The sequence below is a fragment of the Acomys minous genome, assembly GCF_964271855.1.
Source record: "Acomys minous genome assembly, chromosome: 7".
Lineage (NCBI taxonomy): Eukaryota > Metazoa > Chordata > Mammalia > Rodentia > Muridae > Acomys > Acomys minous.
This window is the reverse complement of record NC_140488.1, coordinates 90,153,627-90,177,036: the sequence shown is the minus strand read 5'-3', so window position 1 is coordinate 90,177,036 and position 23,410 is coordinate 90,153,627. Positions and strand designations below refer to the sequence as shown.

The 23,410-nt window shown below is 34.2% G+C and overlaps 1 protein-coding gene across 1 annotated transcript in view; it reads left to right on the top strand.

The window, feature by feature from the left end:
* Positions 1 to 4,500: 4,500 nt before the first annotated feature.
* The window catches only part of DMD (dystrophin), a gene marked incomplete at its 3' end in the record, with an annotated part of 2,106,393 nt that continues 2,087,483 nt past the window's right edge, over positions 4,501 to 23,410 (top strand). The window contains exon 1 of the mRNA XM_084788839.1: positions 4,501 to 4,762. Within this exon, the coding sequence (XP_084644965.1) occupies positions 4,756 to 4,762 (7 nt within the window). The 5' untranslated portion in view covers positions 4,501 to 4,755. The remainder of the gene's footprint in view (positions 4,763 to 23,410) is intronic.

Here is a 23,410-nt window from a genome sequence, read left to right as displayed (position 1 = left end):
GATATACACACAGTCAATACATTCATACACATAAAAATAAAATGTAAATCTTTTTCTGAAAAGAGACAAATGGTACAGAAGACAGTATGGGAGAAAGTAGGGGCCACTGAGAGAAGACATATTACTCAGTGCTTAATATTTTTGATAAAGATGAAGAGATAAGTCTGAAGAGACTTGAAACAATGATGTGATGTGTATGTACATGTGTATATATGCATGAATGTGCAAACTTCTGTGTTGTACACATAAATCCCCTTTGGCTGATTTATACTGGAAAATAAGTAACACTATAACAATAAAATTATAACTTCATTTAGTATAATTATTTTTCAGTTCCATCCATTTATCTAAAATGTTCATGATTTCATTTTTTATAGGTGAGTAATATTGCATATTATATATATGTACATTTTGCTTATCCATTCATCAGTTGATGGATATATGTGGATTCTATTTCCTAGTTATTATGAATAAAACAAAGTATAAAGTAAATAATAAGTAATATTAAACAAAGCAATGTATAAAAACCTTTGTATTAGTATTATTATAGTACCAGTGAATTACTGAAAAAGCAAAAATACTTAATTACATCCCATCAAAGTAATAATGAAAGAATATTTAAACAGGGAGGTCAGTTATCAAAAAATAGAAAAACCTTGATGAAATAATGGAAGAAGATATGAAGGAATAGAAACAAATACTTCACATTGTTGATTGAATAATTTAATATTATTAAAATGTCCATATTGCTCAAAGTATGGTGTGGATTCAACAAAATTATACCAATATATTAATTAATGACATTTTTACAGAAACTGAAAAAAATTCACATGGAAATGCTTCAGACCCAAATTATTCAGCAACCTTGTGAAAGCAAAGCAAATTTGGAAATATCATACTTTCTGTTTTAAGATACCATGATAAATATCATGCAATCAAAACTATAGGCTGTGGGAACAAAACAGGCATACAGGTCAATGAAACAGCAAAAATCCAATTAACAAAGCCATGTCCATATAACAACATGTTTCTGAAAAGAACACAAATGATACACAGTAAGAATTATATCTCTAGCTGACCCCACCCCTTGTTGGCTGTAGCACTTGGCAGAGTGGGACTTGCACCTCACGTAGGCATCACAATAGAACTGGCTGTGCTAGCATGGGTAGAGGTCAGCTTTTGCCCCAGAGCATGAGATGAGGAGTTTTGGCTCTGCCTTTAGTTGGCTGCTGCATTAGATGAGCTACCCTGGGATCACCCTGGTTTGAGTACAGGGAGCTGGCAGGCCCAAATCCAGGGCTGTGCTTTGGCTCACCCCTACATATACCCCATCTATGAATTGCTGGAGCAGATGATGGACCTGGTCCTATAGATCCAAAGCTTCAGGATTTCTGTGTCACAAGGGACAAGAGGATGTCTTAGAGGAGCCCAGTGAGAATCCAGTATTGATAGTGTAGCAGGATCCAGAATCCTCAAACTAGACCAATGACTCATTGCAATGAACATTGGCAAGTAAAGAAATGTGGACACACTGGCACACACTACTGGGAATTTTTATTTCCTTTGAGGGAGGTTGCAAGGGTGGAGAATGTTTATAAAGGGCATGGGGCTGTGGAGGGGGGTTGAGTAGAATTGAGGAAAAGGAGTCTCAAAGACTCAATAAAAAGTTAAACAAAAAAATAATTACCTCTCCAATAAATAATGTTTTGAAAATGCATACTCACATGGAAAATAACTATATTATATCTTATTCCTATAGAACACATAAAAATTAATGAATGACTTAAAGATTTAGATATAAGACCTAAAATGATAATGCTGATGGGAGACAATGTAGGCAAATTTTTAAAAGATCCATGAGGGACCAAAGCCAATGATCTGTGAATGGAAAGCAAATACTCTACAACAGAACTGCATACCCATATCAGAAAAAAGTTTTTGACATGGGTCTTGGAAATGATTTATTTCATAGATGATACCAAAAATACATAAACTAAGAACAAAATAACCAAGTGGGGCTACATCAAACTATACAAAAGGATATAATAAAGTTATTAGATGACAAATTATAAGTAAGCATGTTAGCAAAGCATACTAGATTAATACACCAAGTGGCTAAGGAAATCACAAAACTAAAGAAAAACAAGTAATATTTCTAAAGGAAAGTAGGCAAAACTAAATAGATTTTTCCCCCAAATAATACATAGAAACAGTAGGCAAGTATATGTAAGTTGCTAAAGAGCATTCATCATCAGAAAAATGCAAATCAGAAGAACAATGAAATATGTTTCAAGGCTATTTCAATCTGAGTTTTAGCATAAAAAAAGAAAAAAGAAAAAGAAAGAAAATAACAAAACAATGGAACAACACAAATGATTGTTTTATAGGGTTGGGAATATTTATTGGTACATTTATTATTGAAAATAGTATGCTGTTTCCTTAAAATTAGAGGTGTAGGACTAGGTTATACCACTTCTGTCTATAGAAAGTCCCCACATAAAAATAGTACTATTCCCTATATACCCAATTCTGAGCATATATCTAAAGGAAATGAAACCAATGTATCAACAATATTGAAATATTTGCATTCTCATATTCTTCATGGAATTATTCACAATAACCAAATATACAAGTCATATAAACATATGTTGATGTATTAATAATTATCATAGTATCTTCATGTATACTTTCTATATGTCTTCATATATGAAAACACATACATAGTTTTATTAAATATTTTTACATATACATTTATATCATTACACATATATGCATTAAACTACCTACAACAAGAAAACCACAAAATAATCAGGAATTATATATATGTTACTTTCATAGTATTTTGGCTGTTTGTATTTGGCAGAGTTGAAGAAAACATCTTTCCTATCTTGTTGAGTCTAAAATTCTGAATGTAAATCAATATTTATAACATTTCTTCATTGTCAACTTAAAATATCTATCTAGACCTAAAAATATCTTGACCCATAAACAACTAAACTTAATTGTAAAACTAAACTATCTGGTCTTCAAACCCATCAGACACTTGAGAAGGAATAAAATTAGTTACCTGAGTATACATGGAGTGCAGATTAGCAGCTTCCCAAATGGCTTCAAATGTGGCAAACAAGCCACTGGACAAAATGTTCTCATTTCTGCCACAGACAGAACTCTGCCTAAAAATGGGCAAGCTTGGATACAGGCAGAGTCTATGGCCAAACTCTGCCAAGACAGGGTAAGCATGTCCTCAATAGTTCCTGCCTCACAACTATGTCTGTCAGATACATTGAGTCAGAAGCCTGAAGATAGTGCTCCAATGTTATAGAGAATTTTGCATGACTGCTCAGGCAATAAACTGTACTTTATTTTAAAATGAAAATTGTATAGATATTTGTAGTATACATCACGATATCACACATAGTTTATATAAGACATACATATGTAATAAAATTATACCAATATATATTATATATTCACACACATATATAAATGTGTATATGTATGTATATATATGTGTGTATATATGTATATACATATATACACACACAGTGGTATGGTAGCTAAAAATATGTTTATATGCATACACAGAAACACACAGCCCTTAGAGGAACAGTGATTCTAAATTCTCATAGTAATTGAACTTACATATCCTGAATGAAATATTTTTATTGTTTCATAATGCAGATCAGTGAAATCTGATGAATCTACTCTTTAGAATGTTTTTTTTTCATGAAAAAAGGAAAATTTCCTGTGATAGAAATCCAGATTACATTAGTTCCACAAGAGAAGCATGCTTGGAAGTTTTATAATTTTTAAAAAATCTTACATAAATTAAAGATAATTATTTCATTTTAAAATTGTGATTCATGTATAGTAGTTTCTAAATACAAGGCTTGTTCTTCTGAAATTGTAATTATTTACTTGCTGGGGAAGTTGGAGAATATAATTAGTCAATCTCAATTCCTACTTTCTGATGAGAGGACTTGTCTGGAGTCAAAATACCAAGTGCCTGTTTCTACCCCTTCTGAGAAACACAGAGTACCAGATTTTAAATGCCGTCATGTGCAAAATAGTCAATATGTTCTTAAAAAATCCTTTTGTTTCATTTTGCTTCCATGACTTCACTAGGCAAGTTTCATTTGAAATAGTACATGCTGTGTTTTATAATGAAACAGAAACACAGCACTCAACCCCCTGATTTCAAAAGCGGAATCTAAAAGGGGGGAGGGGGGCTGAGAAAATAAGTTATAATCAGTCTAAATTGCAGTATAAACAATATGTTTTTTGGCAAGGAACTCTACTCTCGATATAATTAGCAAAAGAATCTAATAGAAAGGCTTTGTATCTGTACGAAAGCAAGCAGATACTGAAGGAGATTCTCAGATCCACTGTGTTTTAGGCAGTAAGAATGCTCGTTAAATGCAGAACGCTGCTCCAGCTCATGTGTTTGCTCCGAGGTGGAGGTTTTGTTCGACTGACGTATCAGATAGTCAGAGTGGTTACCACACCGACGTTGTAGCAGCTGCATAATAAATGACTGAGAGAATCATGTTAGGCATGCCCACCTAACCTAACTTGAATCATGCGAAAGGGGAGCTGTTGGAATTCAAATAGACTTTCTGGTTCCCAGCAGTCGGCAGTAATAGAATGCTTTCAGGAAGATGACAGAATCAGGAGAAAGATGCTGTTTTGCGCTATCTTGATTTGTTACAGCAGCCAACTTATTGGCATGATGGAGTGACAGGAAAAACAGCTGGCATGGAAGGTAGGATTATTAAAGCTATTACATCATTATGAATACAATTAGAAGCTGACCATGACAAAGCATATGTTTGAGAAAGCAGCTGTTGGCAGCTGGGGTTTGTTGCCGAGCTCTTCAAACTCTGCAAACAGTGTTGCTTTTACAGAATGTTGCTTTTACAAAATTACCTTGTGCTGCGTTATATTTTTGGGGGGGCAGGGGGGTGCTTGCCTCCAATCTCAGGAAAACAGTTCTGGGATAAAATTCAGTGTTAGAAGATTTTAGAATAAAGTATTTTTCAGGAGTCTAGCATTCTCCAGGTAGATGATGACAGGGGAGGTGGAAATCTACCCCAGCTCAGTCAGATGTAATTTGCTTACAAGGATTGATTGATATATTGGCATATTCAGACACTGAGAGAAATGAGAATGTACACAGTGTTTGGATCTGTTAGAATTGCTATACTTGGTTCCTATTTTATAAGGAGTTTGGCTGTCAGTCATCACTCCTCATCAATTTCTAGCTTTTGACATTAATTCAGTCATTCTGCATTATATGAAGAAAATATATCAATATCTCCTGCAGGCTTTTTCAACAACTCCAGCATCTGTTTTAGCTATTGAACTGTATTCACGTTTTGCCAAGTTGATGTCGACCCAGCTGGTCTATCATTTCTCGCTTGATTACTGCTCTTAATTTCTCTGTATCAGCTTCTTTCAGATAGAGCTTTGAAAGCTGTTAATGGAAAATGACAGAAAATGATAAATTATTGAAAACTGGAGCACTTATTATTTATTTGGGACCTTAATGAGTTTTGCTTTACATTCTTTCCTGCCTGTGTACAATTACTTTCTGTTTGGCAATATCTTTCAATCAGTAGATTACAAAGTACTTTTAAACAAACAGAACACCAGCCTGGATGGGATTTGGCTCCAAAAATAAAGTTTTGAGGAAAAGGAGAACAATTTAAGCTTTTAGTAGAAACTATGCCTCATTTCTATATACTATTTTCATATGCTGTCATGGGGATCTATCAGTGGGTATATATTGGACTGAATATACTGAAATAAAATATATCACCACTAGGGTAACAAGAAAATAAAACAATCAAAGCTGTTGTTAACTAGTGATTACTTAAAACAGATGTCAAATAATATAGAAACAGACTTCTTGAATATGAAAAGCATGGTTTTTCACTAAGTAATACAGACACTTTTTCAGATTTCTACCCCATCTCCTTAGTAGCCCAAGGTGCTAAATTATCCAAGTTAATAGAGTATAGTACAAGAATATCTTATATGACCTTTTAGTATACACAGTGTTGCTCATAGGTGGTAAGTCTTTTTTCTAGTAATTGTAATAGCCCAGTCAGACTGGTTGAAGAACACCACTGACTGTTATGTAACTTTTTTCTGAATGTTAGTTCATGTTTTTCAATTACGTATTCCTCTTAGAAAAAGTGATTTAAAACAACATGTATTTAAATATCAGTGAACCAATTGCAAACTGGCAGGCTAATTATACTTGTTTGTATTCATTCAAATTAATTACTAGCATATGTTTGGGAAAATAATCAAGAATTTGAAGAGTACTTTTTAACCTTGAAGCATACAGAACAGGGTCAGCTGTGTCATTCATAATTCATATGTACAGCAGCAGTGGAAATAGTTTTCAAGATGTGCAATTAGCAGCAACGTATTTTAATAATATAGATTTAAAAGTCTGATTATTTCTTGTTGCATGATTGGGTGCTGTATAGTCTGTCCTAATACTTGGTTGATCTCTGAGGCACTCAAAGACTGACAGAATTTTGCATCCAAATCAGTGCTGATTTGAGGTAGATGTCAAAACCTCAACTTTATCTAACTGTCCTTTAAAATACTTCTTTCCCTGTCATGATCATTTCTCAACTTTTAGAGTCATTTTAAGTGACATCTGGAGGGACACTCTTTTCCTAGATTCTTTAGGAGGACTCTTCTTTTGTGAATTGTCTCCTATGAAAAATATGTGACTTTCTGGCTGCTGTTACCATAGTTACTTACAAAAGGGGGCAGGGGTATTTAAATGAAGATAATGTAATTTAAATCAGCCACTGGGCTCCCAAAACTGTGAGTTCTTTTGTTTATTAGTCTGTAGTTTAGGCTTCCTTTCTTTGTAACTAGGAAGCACTTTCTATTTGATTCTACTGATGAATGGAAAGGACGGACACTAGGTGGCACCAGCTGTTGATTATTAATGAAATCTTAAAGGCTTTAGGCCACACACCTGAAGAGCAGGGAGTATACCCTCCCTGATAAATGCATCTTAAGAGTTGGAAATGCTTGCAGATCTTTCTGGCTCTCAGATACAGTCAGCACGCAAAGCAAGGCCACGTGCAGTCTCCAAATCCCAACTGCTTAATTCTGTGGCTTCTGGAGTGATACAGAGGGGAAAATAATATAAGAAAGAAATGCATAAAAACAGACAATGTGAAAGACATGTGGGACAAAATGAAATAGGTTATAAATGTTTACATTCGTTTCCAAACCCCATTTTCTAAATGGCTGTTGATTTGCCCCAGTTTGTACAAGCATACGTTGTATTCCTTGCCTACAGCATCTGCGTTTAAAAAAATATTTGTTTAAGTACAAATCTTATGAAACACCACTACTACTTAATTTTCAGTTGCCCTTTGGTTCCCTCTCAGTGCGGACTCTGTCCAATGAAATTCCCCACTTGTGATACAGTTGCTGCCTTTCAATGTGCTATACTTCATCCAGAAAGATGAGCTAGGGGAGACACTATCTGCTAAGAAATATGCTTTGAAAGGATTTTCCCCCTCCATCCTATTATTCTCCCATCCTCATGCCATCCATCTTTCAAGAATGGAGAGGCTAGAAAGAAACAGACCACATAAGCATGCATACACACACACACACACACACACACACACATACACACACACACACACACACACACGCACGGGATGCACACATGTGTCCACATAACCTTGAATTTTTTCTAAATTGTTAATAAAGAAAAACACAGTATTTTTAATTTTTCCAGGAGACTGCAAGCAAAATTTTAAAATGAAAGTGAATAAATAAAGTGGGAGAACTAAATAATTTCTTATAACTGGAAATAATTTTCCTGAAAAACAAGCAATAGTCTCTCTCACTATGATTAACTAGATGTTTCTGAAAAAAAAAAAAACAATACGTTGCTCTGTATGAGGGAATAACAGACACAATTCTTCAATGTTCTGTTTTCTTAACTTCATAAAGTTACCAATGATGCACATACGGACAAAATGAAGAAATGTTTTCTGTTTGCCATGATAGGCTGGTGAATAAATAAGCTTATTTTATTGTCTTTCATTTAGTGTGTTACTTAATGTAGCACAAATCAGAAAGAAATCCTCAGATGGGACAAGTGTAAGGGCTCTAGAAAACTGGCTATATATAACTTGAACCTCATCTGTAGGAATGTGCCTTTTGATCATATCCTTGGGACTGCTTCTTGTGTGAAATGTTAAAATATCAAATTAGACTTCTTACTGTGAAGAAGACAAATACACTGAATGTAAAAAGGACCAAAGGATACGGCCACCTACAGCACCTCTTAGAGCCAACAATTCACTTTGGGGTTTGATTGATTTACAGATTTGATTTTGTTTGACTCTTTATTGTAGCACATTCACTCTAGCCCAGGCTAGAATCAAGCTTGAGAGTGTGCTGCCTTCACCTCTGGATTAATGGTTATACTCAGACCCAAAGACAATTTATTTTTATTTATTTCTATAATATATAATCCTAAAATAAAAATAAAAACATCAGAATGTGAGAGGGTTAAAACTTAATGATAATTCATTGATTAAATATCCACAATCTTATATGGCTACATAATTCTATCTTAAAAATTAATACTGAGCCTGTATGCTGAAAAAGTACACAATAACGCTTATATCCCAGCACTTGGAAATATGAGTCAGAAATACTGTCAGGAGTTTGAGACCAGTCTAGGCTACATACACCATGAGTTTAAGAGTAGCCTGGGTCTCAGTATGGAACAGTGTCTTATAAACAAAAACAAAATTGGGCACAACTTAAACAGTGATAAATAATTTCTTTCTTTACAGAAGCATGGATGAAGAAAGTTTTCTAGAATCTCTAGCACTCAACAGACATTAACTATAGTTAGGATAGTGAAAGGTTGAAGAACGCTGGAAGGAACAGCGGCAAATGAACTTAAGCTGATTACTACCAGTAGATGATCCTCAATGAGTTGCACAGTTAAGACTCATTTACAGATCTCAGGTAAAAAAGAGGGAGAAAAAAACTACTTTTACATAACAGTGTTAAGTGAGAACTAGACTACTTTGTGAGGTACTGAACTTCTTAATGTGTTCATTGCTAAGAGTAAAGTGAAATTAAAGATGCCTGAAGTTGAGGTTGGTTAGATGGCTCAGTAGTTAAGAGCTCTTGAAAAAGACCAGGATTCAGTTCCCAAAATACACATGGAGGAATACAACTACTTGTAACCCTAGTTTGGGGGATTTAATGCCCTCTTCTAGCTATGTGGTTTCCTGCATGCACATGGCACACAAAAGTAAATATGTATGTATAATATGTATATGGATATATATAAACATGTATGCGTAAATTATACTGCTTTCTTTTAAAGATGCCTCACATCATCTTGAACACTAAGAATCTATGAGGCTGATCATTTCATGAAACAACCACAAAAACAACAAACCATACCCTTTGGGAGAATAATTTGAATGTCTTTGTAGCTCTAATTGAGTCATATATAATGGAGAATATGTCACACAAATTTCCATTTGGCAAGCCAATTAAAATTGTTTTCCATATTTCTAAATTGGTTATTAAAAGAATATTCTTGAGGTATAAAATCTCAACTTGGGTGCCTGTGATTTTTTAATGGAGGTTAATCACATACATTTGTATTTTTCAGAAAACTATGGTGGCTTTCATTTGAAAACAGCATTTAACTGGTGATAACAGAAGTTAGAAGGGCCACAAAGCCAAATGCTTACTCTCTAGCCCTAATTGTAGAAGCTTGCCTACACTCTATAAAGACTAAAGGAAATGTTTTGAGGTTGTTCACTAAAAGAAACATTTTGGGATTGTTCATTGGTTTAAGCATCTAGACAAGCAAAAGTCAATTGTTTTTTCTTTGAACACCACAAACAAAAATTGAGGTCATCCATTCTATTAATATTAAACACTTTGAAAAGTGGCCTAAATATTAAGTCCGATAGGTAAAGGTAGATTGATATTTATAGTAATTTATTAAGAGATTGTAGTTACTGAGAAAACGTTGATGTTGATGTAAGGAAATAAGAGGCCTCTGCAGTCATTGGTTCGTGTTCCAGTATCTACTTTCATGATAAGATGCAGACGTTGGGAGAAGAGGATGTCTTTTGATCTGTTTTGAGGTGTGTGTGTGTGCCCTTTCTTTTGGTATTAGTGGCTGCTCTTCTGCCAGTATGTCATTTTAGTGACTGAAGTTAAAAAATACAATGGCAGACATAGTAGGGGAAATGGAAACCACATTCTATCTTACATTTAGTTACCTTTTCTTTTCTTCCAAAGCCTGTAAATTTGCTGGGATTCTTATATTGTCAAGTTCTGCACTTCATTTACTATTGTTAAATGATGAGAATATTCTTAATCAAGTATGTTCTAGGAATGACCAAAGACTATCAAGACAGGAATAGATGCACAGGTGGCACTGATTGTAAAGGATTGATAGAACACTCTCAAATTAAAAATTAGCAATGAGATATTTGTGAAATGTTTTTCCTGTGCATAGAGAAATAAGAAGATTTTTAAGTCATAGGGTAATCAATAGTTTGATTATAAACATAAATATAATATATTTCCATCACAGATTATAATCTTTAAACTTCTTTCTTAAACTAATTCCCTACATTTTTTCCTAGGGAACAATATCATTTCCTTTACAACTAACATTGAAAATTCCTGTAAAACCCTTAGGATTTTTGTTTTATTTCCACGAGAATGTTACAAACAGCTATCTTGCGATGCCTGTCTCTATGGTAACAGATACAAGGCTTTAAGGGTCTGAGGGAAATCCTTCCTATGGCTTTAGAATATGGAGCAATGAAGGAAACTCACAGAGGAGGAGGATGGAGCTGGGGAAAAGCAAACAAGGCAATTGAGAAAAAAATAAGTCATTGGAGTTTTGTGTGTGTGTATAAAAACAGTTTCATGACCTCTTAATCCATCTCAAAATGAAGTAACCACAAACATACAGTAAAGTGTTTTTCTTAAATAAAAAAAGAAAGAAAGCCTTTTTAGAGTGTTATTTTCAACCTCCAGTTAAATCTATGTAATAGAAGTCACACAGATTTTTCTCTTAGTATACTAGCTTTTGCTATGTAGAAAAGACAATTTTATCTTCCTAGAAACTGATAAAAGCAGTACTGTATCTCTGGCAAATTCAGTTGTTGTTATTGCTATCAGAGATCTTGATCTTTAAAGGGACTGTCTCTTTCTCCCTGGGCTAGAGTATTGAACAGAGTTGGAATTTCTCCCAGTAACTGGGACATCTCATAGAACTATGAACGCACAATGCTCCATCAGTGTATTTTTTGTAGATCTTTTTCTGCTAAAGAACTGAGTCAAGTATGTTAAAAAGTACTGTTTACCTGAAAACTCAGCACGTTTCCAGTGTACTGAGTTTTGGAAGTTTTACTTTCTCTTATTAAAATAATAAAAAGAAACTATAGATTTTTAATAATAGTGCATTTGCCAACTATCTGTGAGGCCTCAAGATAACATCTTTAGTACCCCCGAAACATAAGGCAAGTTAAAAAAAAATCCCAAATAAGTTTGAAAGTAATTGATTAGTAAGCTTTCCAATTACTATACTTTTTCATTATCTTACTTACTGCATAGAAAAATATAGAAATGAGTGTAAATGCTTACATTTAAAAATATGTATAGTATATATGATATAGGTTTGAAATTACTGATATGAATAAATCTCTTATGTATAGATTTAGCATTAACATTGTTTTTGTGGTGTCATAATGCACTAATATCACTTTGTAGTATCAAAGCAAATAAACAATACAACCATTGCAAATGATAAAATTCATAATTTGACCAAGAAAAATTAATACTTTAGGGGTTGAGAAAATTTCAGTCAAAGTCACAATGTTTAAGATTAAATTAGCAAATATTTACTTAGTGTTTATTGCTAGCAAGCTATAACTTTCAAACCTTTAAACTAAAAGAACTAAGTTCGTTCATTGTTTATGCTATGATCTGAAGAGATTTATAGATATTCTGTATAGATATCTTTTTACAAATGTAATCCAGTCAGTGTATATTAATAAAAGATAAGGTGATGTCTGCCAAACTTATTCACACTGATATTAAAATTATTTTTTTAAAAAAAACTAGTTTAACTGTAATGTTTCAGTCACACTTTGGGTAACTTTTGGAGGAGGAGGGACCCTTCAGTCATAGACATAGGGGAGGGGAATAGGATAAAAGCAGGAGGGAGAGAGGAATGGGAGGATACGAGGGATGGGATAACAATTTAGATATAATCTGAATAAATTAATTAAATAAAATTTAAAAAGTAATAATTTTAAAGGAAATCTCTCTTTCTCTCTCTCTCTCTCTCTCTCTCTCTCTCTCTCTCTCTCTCTCTCTCTCTCTCTCTCTCTAACTCCATGCATTTCAATCCACGGGCAGAATTAATTCCTATGTAAAACATGATTTCTAAAGAGAGAATACTTTAAACACTAAATATACTCACTATTATTGGAAACAAGACTTCAGTTTAACTAATGAGCATACATAGTTTACATGTAACATGAAAATCCACCACAAAATCTTCTATTAGACTTTGGAGGTATAGCCATAAGGCCAGTATAAGGAAGGAGAAATGGATAAAATGATAGCATACATAATAAGAATAGGTACAGAAGAAAATGGGGTGATTCCGGTAGCATTTTATAGAGAAGGTAGAAAATAGCTCACCTACACATCTGGGCAGTACAAAAATTGTCTATATACACTTGAAGGTCAAAGGTACTTACAAGTTTTCCAAAAATAAATATTACTTTGGTATCTGCTGACAGATATCTAAATACAAAGGGATAAGAAGAACAGTGGTGTGAATAAATATACCAGCATTACTCCTTACTAGTCAAGTCCTTGTTGCCACTCATTAGCAACACTCTTGGGATCAGGTTTGATAAAGATTTCACAGTTTTCTTTCACTAATACAGATTTTCTTGTTACATAGTATGGGTAGAAAAATTATCTAACAACAATAAACATAGATTATTGAATGTGACACTAATGCTATCCTTATATTTGTAGGCTAAGTGTAGGTACAAAAGTCATTTATGTAATGTGACAAGTATGAAAGGAAAATATTGAGGAAAAGCTCACCCATGACCTAAATGTTAGTTTAGTAAACAGGATTTGCAAACAGGTTATTTCTCCATTAGCTGACCCAGAGCGTGGTTAGAGCATACCAATTCAAGTGGCAGGCTGTTTTCATTCATCCAACAAATGTTTATTGGTAAATTCAAGCTGCCAGGCTTGGTGCTAAAGCAAGAGGACTAAGCTATGGTCCCTAAGGATTTACAGAGGAATGTGCTTTGTGTGGATAAAAAGGGGGAAATATCTATAGTGACATCTTCCCAGGGAGCAGCAGCAGCTGCAGATCCAGACAGCTTGGTACGGCCTGAGGCTTCCTGGGTTCCTAGTTTTAGAGATATGTTAGAACTTGTGAGGTCATCAAAGGATTAAGTAAGAACTGAAAGGAAAAGGAGCAGAATCGATGAAAAATGAGCATTCAAAGTAAGAGGTGAAATGACAAATTTGAAGGGTCACATGAACTAAGGAGACGCTTGCCTAACAGCTGCTGCTCAGCTTCACTAACATCAAATCTACAAGGGGAGTAATGAACTGTTTCAAGTCAGTTACAACCAGATAAATAGCTTTATATGTGCAGTAAGTATGGGTCTACAGAGATTCTCTCAGGAGGACCGGAAACTAGTGCATTTCCTCTTATTGGTAATTTGTGCATTTATGCTCGGGCACTCTTTCCTATGCTATGTTTAGAGAGATTTTTAAAAATGGTTTAACTTCGTATTTTAATTAAAAACCAACTGAAAATATCTTATCAATGTTTATAGTTAAATCCATCACAGTGTGAGTGATTATAGAGAAAGCATAGAAGGAAAGCATAATCAATAGACTAGGCCTGCTGCTGTCTACCAGCATCATGAGGAAATTTTGACAGGCTGTGGTTTGGCTTGGTTGATATAGACTTCATCTTCAGATATAACTGTTCCTAAGAAAATTATAAAATATAAATTGGCATTTTTAATTTGGAATGTGGGATAAGCGGGACATTTTCTAAAGAATGGGAATTTCCAGATTATTAGTCCCTACTCCCCCAAATAGCACATATTTGAACAAATTGTCTCTAAAGCCTCTCTGTCTCACACTTTCTTCATGTTTCCACTTATTTCATCCCTTCTCTTAATATATATGTTAATGTGTATGTACATGCTTATACTTCTTTGTTATTATTAGTTTTTAATTGGTGTAAAATGGGATGATTGTGACTTTTCATGCGTGTACTTGATTTTGCTCATTGTCGTCACACATTATCCTCATTTGTCTTTTCTCTCCCATCCTGGCTATCTCTTCACTCTCCCCAAGTAGATTCCATTGTGCTCTCATGTCATATGTATCTATATTTATCCACTTTTGTCGCTGAAGTAGTTTACATGGGACTAAGATAAGGAGAAACGTCCCAATATTCACTAGTGCAATTATTTGACTTTATTATGAAAAAATAAAACTTCCTTTGAGTTTTTATAAAAAAAAGTCTTACTGATCTTTAAACACACCTACATGTAATATCATCCATAAGTACATTTTCACAGTGAGCATAGCTCCATGACAACCATGGTCTAGAAAGGAATATTGCCAGCATTTGAAAACCCAACATTCTTCTCCAAAAGACATCATATTGACGTCTAACAGACCAAAGGTTAAGACAGATGGTCTCTAAATTTGTGTGAGATCCCGAATATATGATAGTTTTTTCCTGCATATGTATTTGTCTTTAGTTATTGTGCAATCAATATTGGCTCTGTATAATATGCCTCTGTGCAAATATAACAGAAATTACCTATGTATGCTGAATGAACATTTGAAGTGCATCTTTTGGGGAACTCCTTTTTAAGCCCACTCTGTCCAACTTATAATTATTTTGCATGAATGTTCTTACTTTTGTTATATAGGTGCTAAATCTGAACGTGTTACATCACAGAAAACTAAACAATCATCTTTAGATGATAATTCCATGAAGGTTCTCAAGGTATCTAAACTAACTCAACAGTAATCATTGTAGATAGAAATCCCAGTGCTTAATTACAGTGCTCTGAATATTATGACATAATATTTAATGAGGATTTTTTTATTTGTATGGTGTCTTATGATTAATGAGTTGGAGAAACTTTATACATATTTGTAATGTGAGTATAATTTTTAGCATAGAGCCTGTGTGTGTGTGTGTGTGTGTCTGCATGTGTCTGTGTGTTTTCTCTTTTTCCACCTTGTTTGAGACAGGGTCTTTTTGTTGGTTTCCACTGTGCAAATATGTCTGGCTGCCCTGCAAGCTTCCTATCTTTACCTCCTTTCTTCCCATAGAAGTACTAGAAATACACTTAAGCTACTTGAGTAATGGTTTCTGAACTCAGGTCTTTACACTTACAAAGCAAACTCTTTTACCCACTGAGCCATCTGCCTGTCCACTGAATATCCTTTTTATTGAGATATTATTTTATTTATCATATATAACTCTACTTTTTTCTGATTATGGCTCCAGTGTTCACTATATGCTTTTCAAATGTTTAAACAGAAAATATTTGTAAAATCCTGAATTTTCACAGCTCAGAGATATTAAAAGTTATTTAATTTTTAGTTTGACAGAAAAGGAAACTAAAGGGGAAAAACAACACAATTTTCCTGATAACTAAGAGGGTTTGATTCTCTGGTTAATCACATGCTTCCTAATTTTTTTTTTTTACTAACCTTGGCCTCAAATGCTTTGTGTGCCTGAGAAGGATAAAGAAAACCATAAACAATTATGATAGCAAATATGAAATGACATATAATTGATTTCATTGATCATATTAACAACATCTTCCTAATTAACCAACTTTTGTGTTCTATGATCATGTAACATTTAAACATGTATTTCACCTTTCATATCAAGTTTTGCATTTTCTTTGCCATAGCACTGTTAGATTTTTATTGTTGTTTATGTGTTTATTTGTTTGTGACAGTTTTTCACTTTGTAGTTCTGGTTGTCTTCTAACTCTATATAAACCAGATTGGCCTTCAATTTGCAGAGATACACCTACCTTTGCCTACTGAGTACTGGGATTAAAGGCATGCAACATCATGGCCAGCATCTTTATTGTTCTATTCAGCTTCTCATATTCATTGTTTTTTTTTCTAAGTTTCTATTTTGAATTTGGCTATAAATTTTTAAATTACAATTACTCTTAGTAAATCAAGAAGAAATATATTTTTTGAGTATTTGTGTTTAAGTGGAAAGAAATGCATACTATGAAGCACAGCTACTAATATAAAAATGCTTGCCATTTACTGAATGAATGAATTTTAGGTGCAGTACTCAATGTGTTTCATGAGTTATTTTTATCTATTCCTTAGATAAATCCCAAACTAGGTTATATATATATATATATATATGCCTTGGAGAATTGGTATACTTATAGACAGATTTTGAACCAGGTTTTTTAGATTTTTGACATCTCCTTCACTGTACAATCTGTGTCTGCCCACATGGAAGGAAACAGATGTGTGAGATAGACACACTGCCTACTGTGCTAATGAGGCACCTAAAGGAAACAGATGTAGTGATAAAGATTTATACTGCTACCTGCCTTTGCTGTATCTGCCAGATGTCTCCTGGGTATGCCCTTTTTCTTAGCACATTATTTATTTTTACAAGATAGCATCTTTTGAGCCCTTATTTTTATTTCATTTTATTAAATAAACTGAAGCATTGATAGTAAATTTTTCTTAATGCATAGCCTAAACACTGATAGGAATGGTCATACCCATAAACTAGATAACAGCTAAGTTTCTGTTGTAAAATCTATTACTAACTTCTGACCTTGATTCACATGAGACATATATTCTATCATTCTTTTATCAAATACTTTTAATTCCTGATATTTCTCTGGAACATTCATTCCAGATTCTTACCTCAGGTGTCTGAGAAACAAGGTGCTCCTTATCCTTTGTTTCCCACCCTTGGCTACAGTGTGTTCCTTTTATCATGGCTTCCAAGCAAAACAGACAGAACTGTCCCTATCCAGACATTTGAAACCATGAATATGTTGCATATTATTTTCCTTTAAAAAAGAAGCATATCTTAAAATTAAAAATTTATTTTCTTTTTTTTACTTTATTAATTTATTCTTGTTACATCTCAATGGTTATCCCACCCCTTGTATCCTCCCATTCTTCCCTCCCTCCCATTTTCCCCTTATTCCCCTCCCCTATGACTGTTCCTGAGGGGGATTACCTCCCCCTGTATATGTTCATAGGGTATCAAGTCTCTTCTTGGTAACCTGCTGTCCTTCCTCTGAGTGCCACCAGGTCTCCCCTCCAGGGGACATGGTCAAAGTTGAGGCACCAGAGTATGTGAGAAAGTAATATCCCACTCTCCACTCTACTGTGGAGAGTGTTCTGTCCATTGTCTAGATTATTTTCACTATGCAATAACAAAAGAAAAGTTGCTAAACTAAAAGGCTCTGGTTCATAAACATCTGATAATAATAATTCCTACAGAACCCCACAATTTACAAAATAATTTTGTTTCTCTTACTCACATAAGAAACAAGTGAGGTAAGCAAAGTGTGAAACATTAAAAGGACATTTGAAACATTCCCTTTAAATAGATAACACAAAACTATGTTCTCTTAACTTGACAGGTATGGATTTTCATGTAATCTAGCTCAGTTTCTCCGTGGATTATATTTCACAAAGCTTCTAGGTTTATCTCTTTCAGTCAAACCTTGACTGCAAGTCTAATTTACTGAGGGATATACTAATGAGGAATCTGACTCCTACTCTCCCTAGCAAACATCTGTTACTCCTCAAGAGGAGCTAAGGCTTCAAGAGTATCTCTCCCATCCATGATTGGATATCTACAGGCCAAATCTTATGCAATCTTGTGAGGTTTTTGTCCGGGTATTCACAGCTACTGTGAGGTCATGAATGCAACAGACATATGATGTCCCCACCCCACCCACCTTCTTTCACCACTAACAGCAAATGATGGTATGTACCAACTGGAAGATTATGGTGTGCAGCATGATTATCTTAATTGAAGCTGAAGTCTGTTTACTATTCCATTTTCCCCTTAATATTAACTCTTCCCCAAATGAGAACTACATGTTGATAGAGTTCTGATTGACCAAGAGAGGATGCACAGCACCAGCAATAGGAAAGCAGAACAAATATATGACTGGTTAAAACTTAATCTTTTGGTTTACTCTGGGCAGTCTACATGCTGACAGGTAGCCTGAGACACCAAAGAATAAAAGACTTGAAAAGATGTGCCAAGTGATGCTACATATTAATACCTACTTTGTCTAATGTACAACTATGTGATGGAGGCTTAATAAAGATGGGAACAAATTCATTATGTTATAATGTCCAAGTTCTTTTATGAGAAGAAAAATCTCTAATATGCATAGTTATAACAAATTAGTTCTGAAATGTATCCATTCTTTAAAAGCCCAAATCTCTGAGACAAAGAGTCACATGCCAGTAGTTATATACATTTAATTATTTATTTTATTATTTTCACAATTGTATTAATACATTATTGACATTATATACAATTCTTTTCATATATACTGCAATAGTGTTTTAAAAAGCATGTTGAGCTTAACAGAATTCAGCTGATCATATAAGTGTTAATATGCATTTGTGATATTGTATTAGACAAAGCACATGATTTATTTTATTGTTCAAAAAATAAAGCACCATGGCTATACTTACAAGCTCATTAAGCATGGTGACAGTTTTTATATATTTTATGTGTAAACATGTTGACATTAGGTATAACAGCCAGAAGGTAAAGAAAGGTGGAAGCTAAAAACAGCTTTCAGTTGTGAAGATGAACACAAATTCTGTAATGTCTGTTAAAAGAACTCATGGTTTATAAGTGTTTCTCTTTTATATAGTATAAGATAATATGATATTGATATTCATCTATACTCTCCAATAAATCAAGGGAAAACTTTTGTAATTTACAGTGTGACAAACATGGAGAATAAATTCCAAAGGATGTGGAAAAACTGAAAGAAATGATTACACTATCATATGGATTATCCCAAGAACTGTTTAAGTCGGTTTGGTGGTGTCAGTAATATAGGATGCATTAGTAGTCAATCAGATAAAAACATTGTGCATGCAGATAAGTCTTCTGATAATTTTGGAGAACTTCAGATGATCTCATTTTTTCTAATCTTATTCTCATATAAAATAAGACTAATCTTTAAGGATGCAAAATGTTACATAGAGCAACACTCAGCCCACACACACAAAAAACACCAATGTTTAAATAATTCTTATCACATTATAGATGAGAAGTAATCAGAATACCATATTTCTTGACCACCCCGTGGAATAAATATTGATTTCCTAGTCCTAGTGAACTATGTGATATTGAGCTTTACTTGCTCATTGCAACATTTTATTTTGCTGGTTTTAACATGACAATTGGTAATAAATTTGAAAAATGTATAAACTACCAATGTAATAAAAATCTTGATGAAATTATCTTATCTGAGTATACAATTTGGGAAAAAGCTATTTAAGATCACTATAAAATTGAATTATTTTGGAGAGCCACCATACCTTATAACCAACATATCTTATAAGTTCACCCATTACATTGCTATTGAAATATGTACTATTAAAACTGTTTAACAATAATAATTTATATTAGAACAACCTATGATTTAAACTGTGTTTATCTCTATTCTTTTATTGCTTTATTATTTGTTTTATTTGTAATATTCAAGTATAATTCAATAGAAAGTTCTTATAATGTAAGTACTAGGTGGAGGCAAATTCTAGATATGAGAGAAGTATGATTGTTAACTAAAAATGTCTACTGTAAAGAAGTTGGCAGTGGCTAGTGGAGAATGCATGGCCAAAGAAAATATAGGAGTACTATTTTATATTTCCATCTCATTCCTTAACTTCTAACTCCTTTCTCCTAACTCCTGTGCCAATTGCCCCTCATATAATAATAAAATTAAGTGCATTATAGGCTAGAAAATACAAATAAGAGAGAGCACAGAACACTGCAGGAATGGCATGGAATTTATTAAATATTATTACCTGTATCTGTCATGCCATTACAATCAAGTCACTTCTTAGTTCAAACCTATGTCAGAGAAAAATGCAATTGAAAAAGTAGAAACACCAAGTTTTCTGGTTCCTTTTACTTCCATGACTGGCTATTTTCTTTGTAATATATATATAACATTATAATAGGCATGACAGAGACTTCTGATGCTTCCACGTATATAAGTGGATTTTCTTTAAATTGTACGTGGGTATTAACTTTACCTCTCATCTACACATGTAAAGTTATTACTCACCATGTTTGTCTGTGGTAAACCATGTAAATGTCCTTTCTTAACTTAAACTTTTGTTCATGGAGGGCCCCCATCTAAGGAATGTTATACCTTAACCTCAATAGAGATGCTTTAATGGAAGAGACACTGGGGTAAACTTTTTTTTCACTTTGTTACGTAGTGAATTGGTGTGTATGTCTATGCACTATATATAGTATAGAGTAACTCTAGATATCAGTATCAGTATCTTGATATCAGTATCAAAAAAGGGCATTAGATCCCCTGAATCTTCAGTTTGAAATGGTTGTGATCTGCTGAATGTGTACTGAGAAATAAATCCAGGTCCTCTAGAAGAGTAGACTGTGCTCTTAACCTCTAAGACATCACTCAAGCTTGTTTTGTCAGATCTTAATTAAAAAGTTTACATTTTATTTTTATATTATCCCAAGCCCTACTTCTGAATTGTAACCGTTTTCTATATCATCTGAACCTCTAAGGTGATCCTGGTAATAAATGTGAAGTGGTGGTAGTGGTGGTGGTGGTAATGATTATGATAATGATGATGATGATAAAATACTGTTCCTGGAGTGCCTTCATATAGGAAACTGTGATACATAGAACAAGGTAAATTCCAAATTAAGAAATATTGATAGATGAATCTCACTAGAATTCAGAGTATGGTGAGGATGATGGAATGTTTTTCTCTTTCTGTAAATATACATATATTTTTTTTCAAGACAGGGTTTCTCTGTGTGTATTCCTGGCTGTAGACCAGGCTGATCTCAAACTCATAGAGATCTGCCTCCCTCCATCCCTCAAGTGCTGGGATTAAAGTCATACACCACCACACCTGGCTCCATAAACATACATTTTAAGGACTTGTGAGAAGACAAGATGTGGAATTACATCTTAGATTTATTAGTACATTATATTTATGATACTGTAATAATTACCATTATCTTGTCTTTTTGTTATTATAGATGAGCTGATTGCATGTGTGCGTCCGTGCATGCATGCATGTGTGTGTGCGTGCGTGTGTGTATGTGTGTGTGTGTGTGTTGAGACAGAGTTTCTCTGTGAATCATTAGCTGTCCTGGATTTGCTTTGTAGACCAGGCTGGCCTTGAACTCCCAGAGATCCACCTTCCTCTGACTCTCTGAGTGCTAGGATTAAAGGCGCATGCCACCTCAGCTGGCTTTGTTTTCAATGTTTTTTTTCTGAATTAACCATCATTGAATAGAAACTTGGAGTATGAGGTGGTGGCATACACCTTTAATCCTGGCACTCAGGAGACAGAGGCAGATGCATCTCTGTGAGTTCGAGGCCAGCCTTGTAACAGAGTGAGTTCTAAACAATCAGGGCTACACAGGAAAAACCCTGTCTTAAAAACCAAACCAATAAAAGAATGAAAAAAAGAATGAAAGAGGACAGCAACTTGAGCAACTTGGTCTTCATCTTTGGGACTTCTAAAACATTATAATGCACAGAGGATAGCTGACAAATGACAAAAATTACCACCCACTGATTTGGAGTGTGGGAAGTTCGTGATCAAACACATTGGCAAACTCAGTTCAGCTGAGACCCATTTGCTACTTCAGAAATGGCATCCATTCCCTTTGTCCTCAGCAGGTGGAAAGGACTAAGAATTCTCTATGTATACCTATTATACTTATTATAAAGTATACTTATTATACTTATTATTATTATCCATTCATGATAACCAATCACTCCCAAAAGATTTCCCAGTACTATCCCTCTAGTACAATGGGGACTAATTCTCAAAATAAGAATTTGATGATAAAAACATTAGTTTGGAGGATGGAATATAAGCCAATACCTTAATTCCTAAAGAAAGATAGCCATTAAAAGGAATGATATAAATGTGCAAGCATCTGCTTTTAAATATATGTTTTAAACACTCAAAATTTAAATACATATATATTGAAACCCGTTTATCACTCAATATTAACATGTGTACATCTAGGGTATAAATGTTGACCAATGTGAAGTGGCTGATATGTGATTATTTGGAACTAAAAGTAATTTTTTATGCTTATAATAGTTTCACTAACTAGGGTATCAATGCAGTCTGGTGATAAGGTGCTAACACTTATCATTCCAATTAGTATAGTAAGAGCTAGAAATATGTAGCACAAAGAAAATTTTAGAGAAAAACATAATGATTTCATTGCAAAAAAATGGTATTTCTTAGAGTGAAAAATAAAAAGGATAGGTTCTGTTTTATAACAAACATCACTATCATGATATATTTATGCTATTAGTAATGGACTGGACTGTAAAGAAATATACAAGTGGGGGTTAATGATAGATTAAATTTTAAGTTTTTCTGTGTTTAATCCAATTTACTTTAAATAAAATGTATTTGGATAAATCTAAACAAACTACTGTGGGTTCCTTTCTCTGGGAGGCTGGGCTGAGAATCTGGTCACAGTTTTCTTCAGCCTTCTGGGACTAGCTGAGGAAGACTCTGTCCTGAGAACCAGTCACGAAGAAGGCTTTCTGGGCAGGGAGGGAGTGCAGGACAGCCGCTCAGCTGGGATTGAGACAATGGAAATCCCTTCCCTTTCAGAGGGAGAAGGGAGCCACTGGCTTGTGAAAGGCCAGATAATCCAACCACACTTGATTAAAATAAAGACAGTCAAGAGTCAAAGAACTAGATTTTAATTCACTAAATTTAATGATAAAAAGAAAAGACAAGGACTGGGATCTATGGCGGGAAAAATGGGGAGTGGCACTCCAAACCTTCCAACCTCAGGGTTTTTAAACCAAGGCTACCTGAATATTAGGAGACACTCCCAAGACACTTCCCAGGGCTTGTCTCCAGGGCACCTTTGATATGTTTTTAACAAAGACCCAGATTTTGACACTTTTTGTGTGGGTGACTGTCTGCAAAGAACTAGCCTTTTAACACATTTGGGTCTGGTGGGTTGTTTTCAGCAGGGAGATCTGCT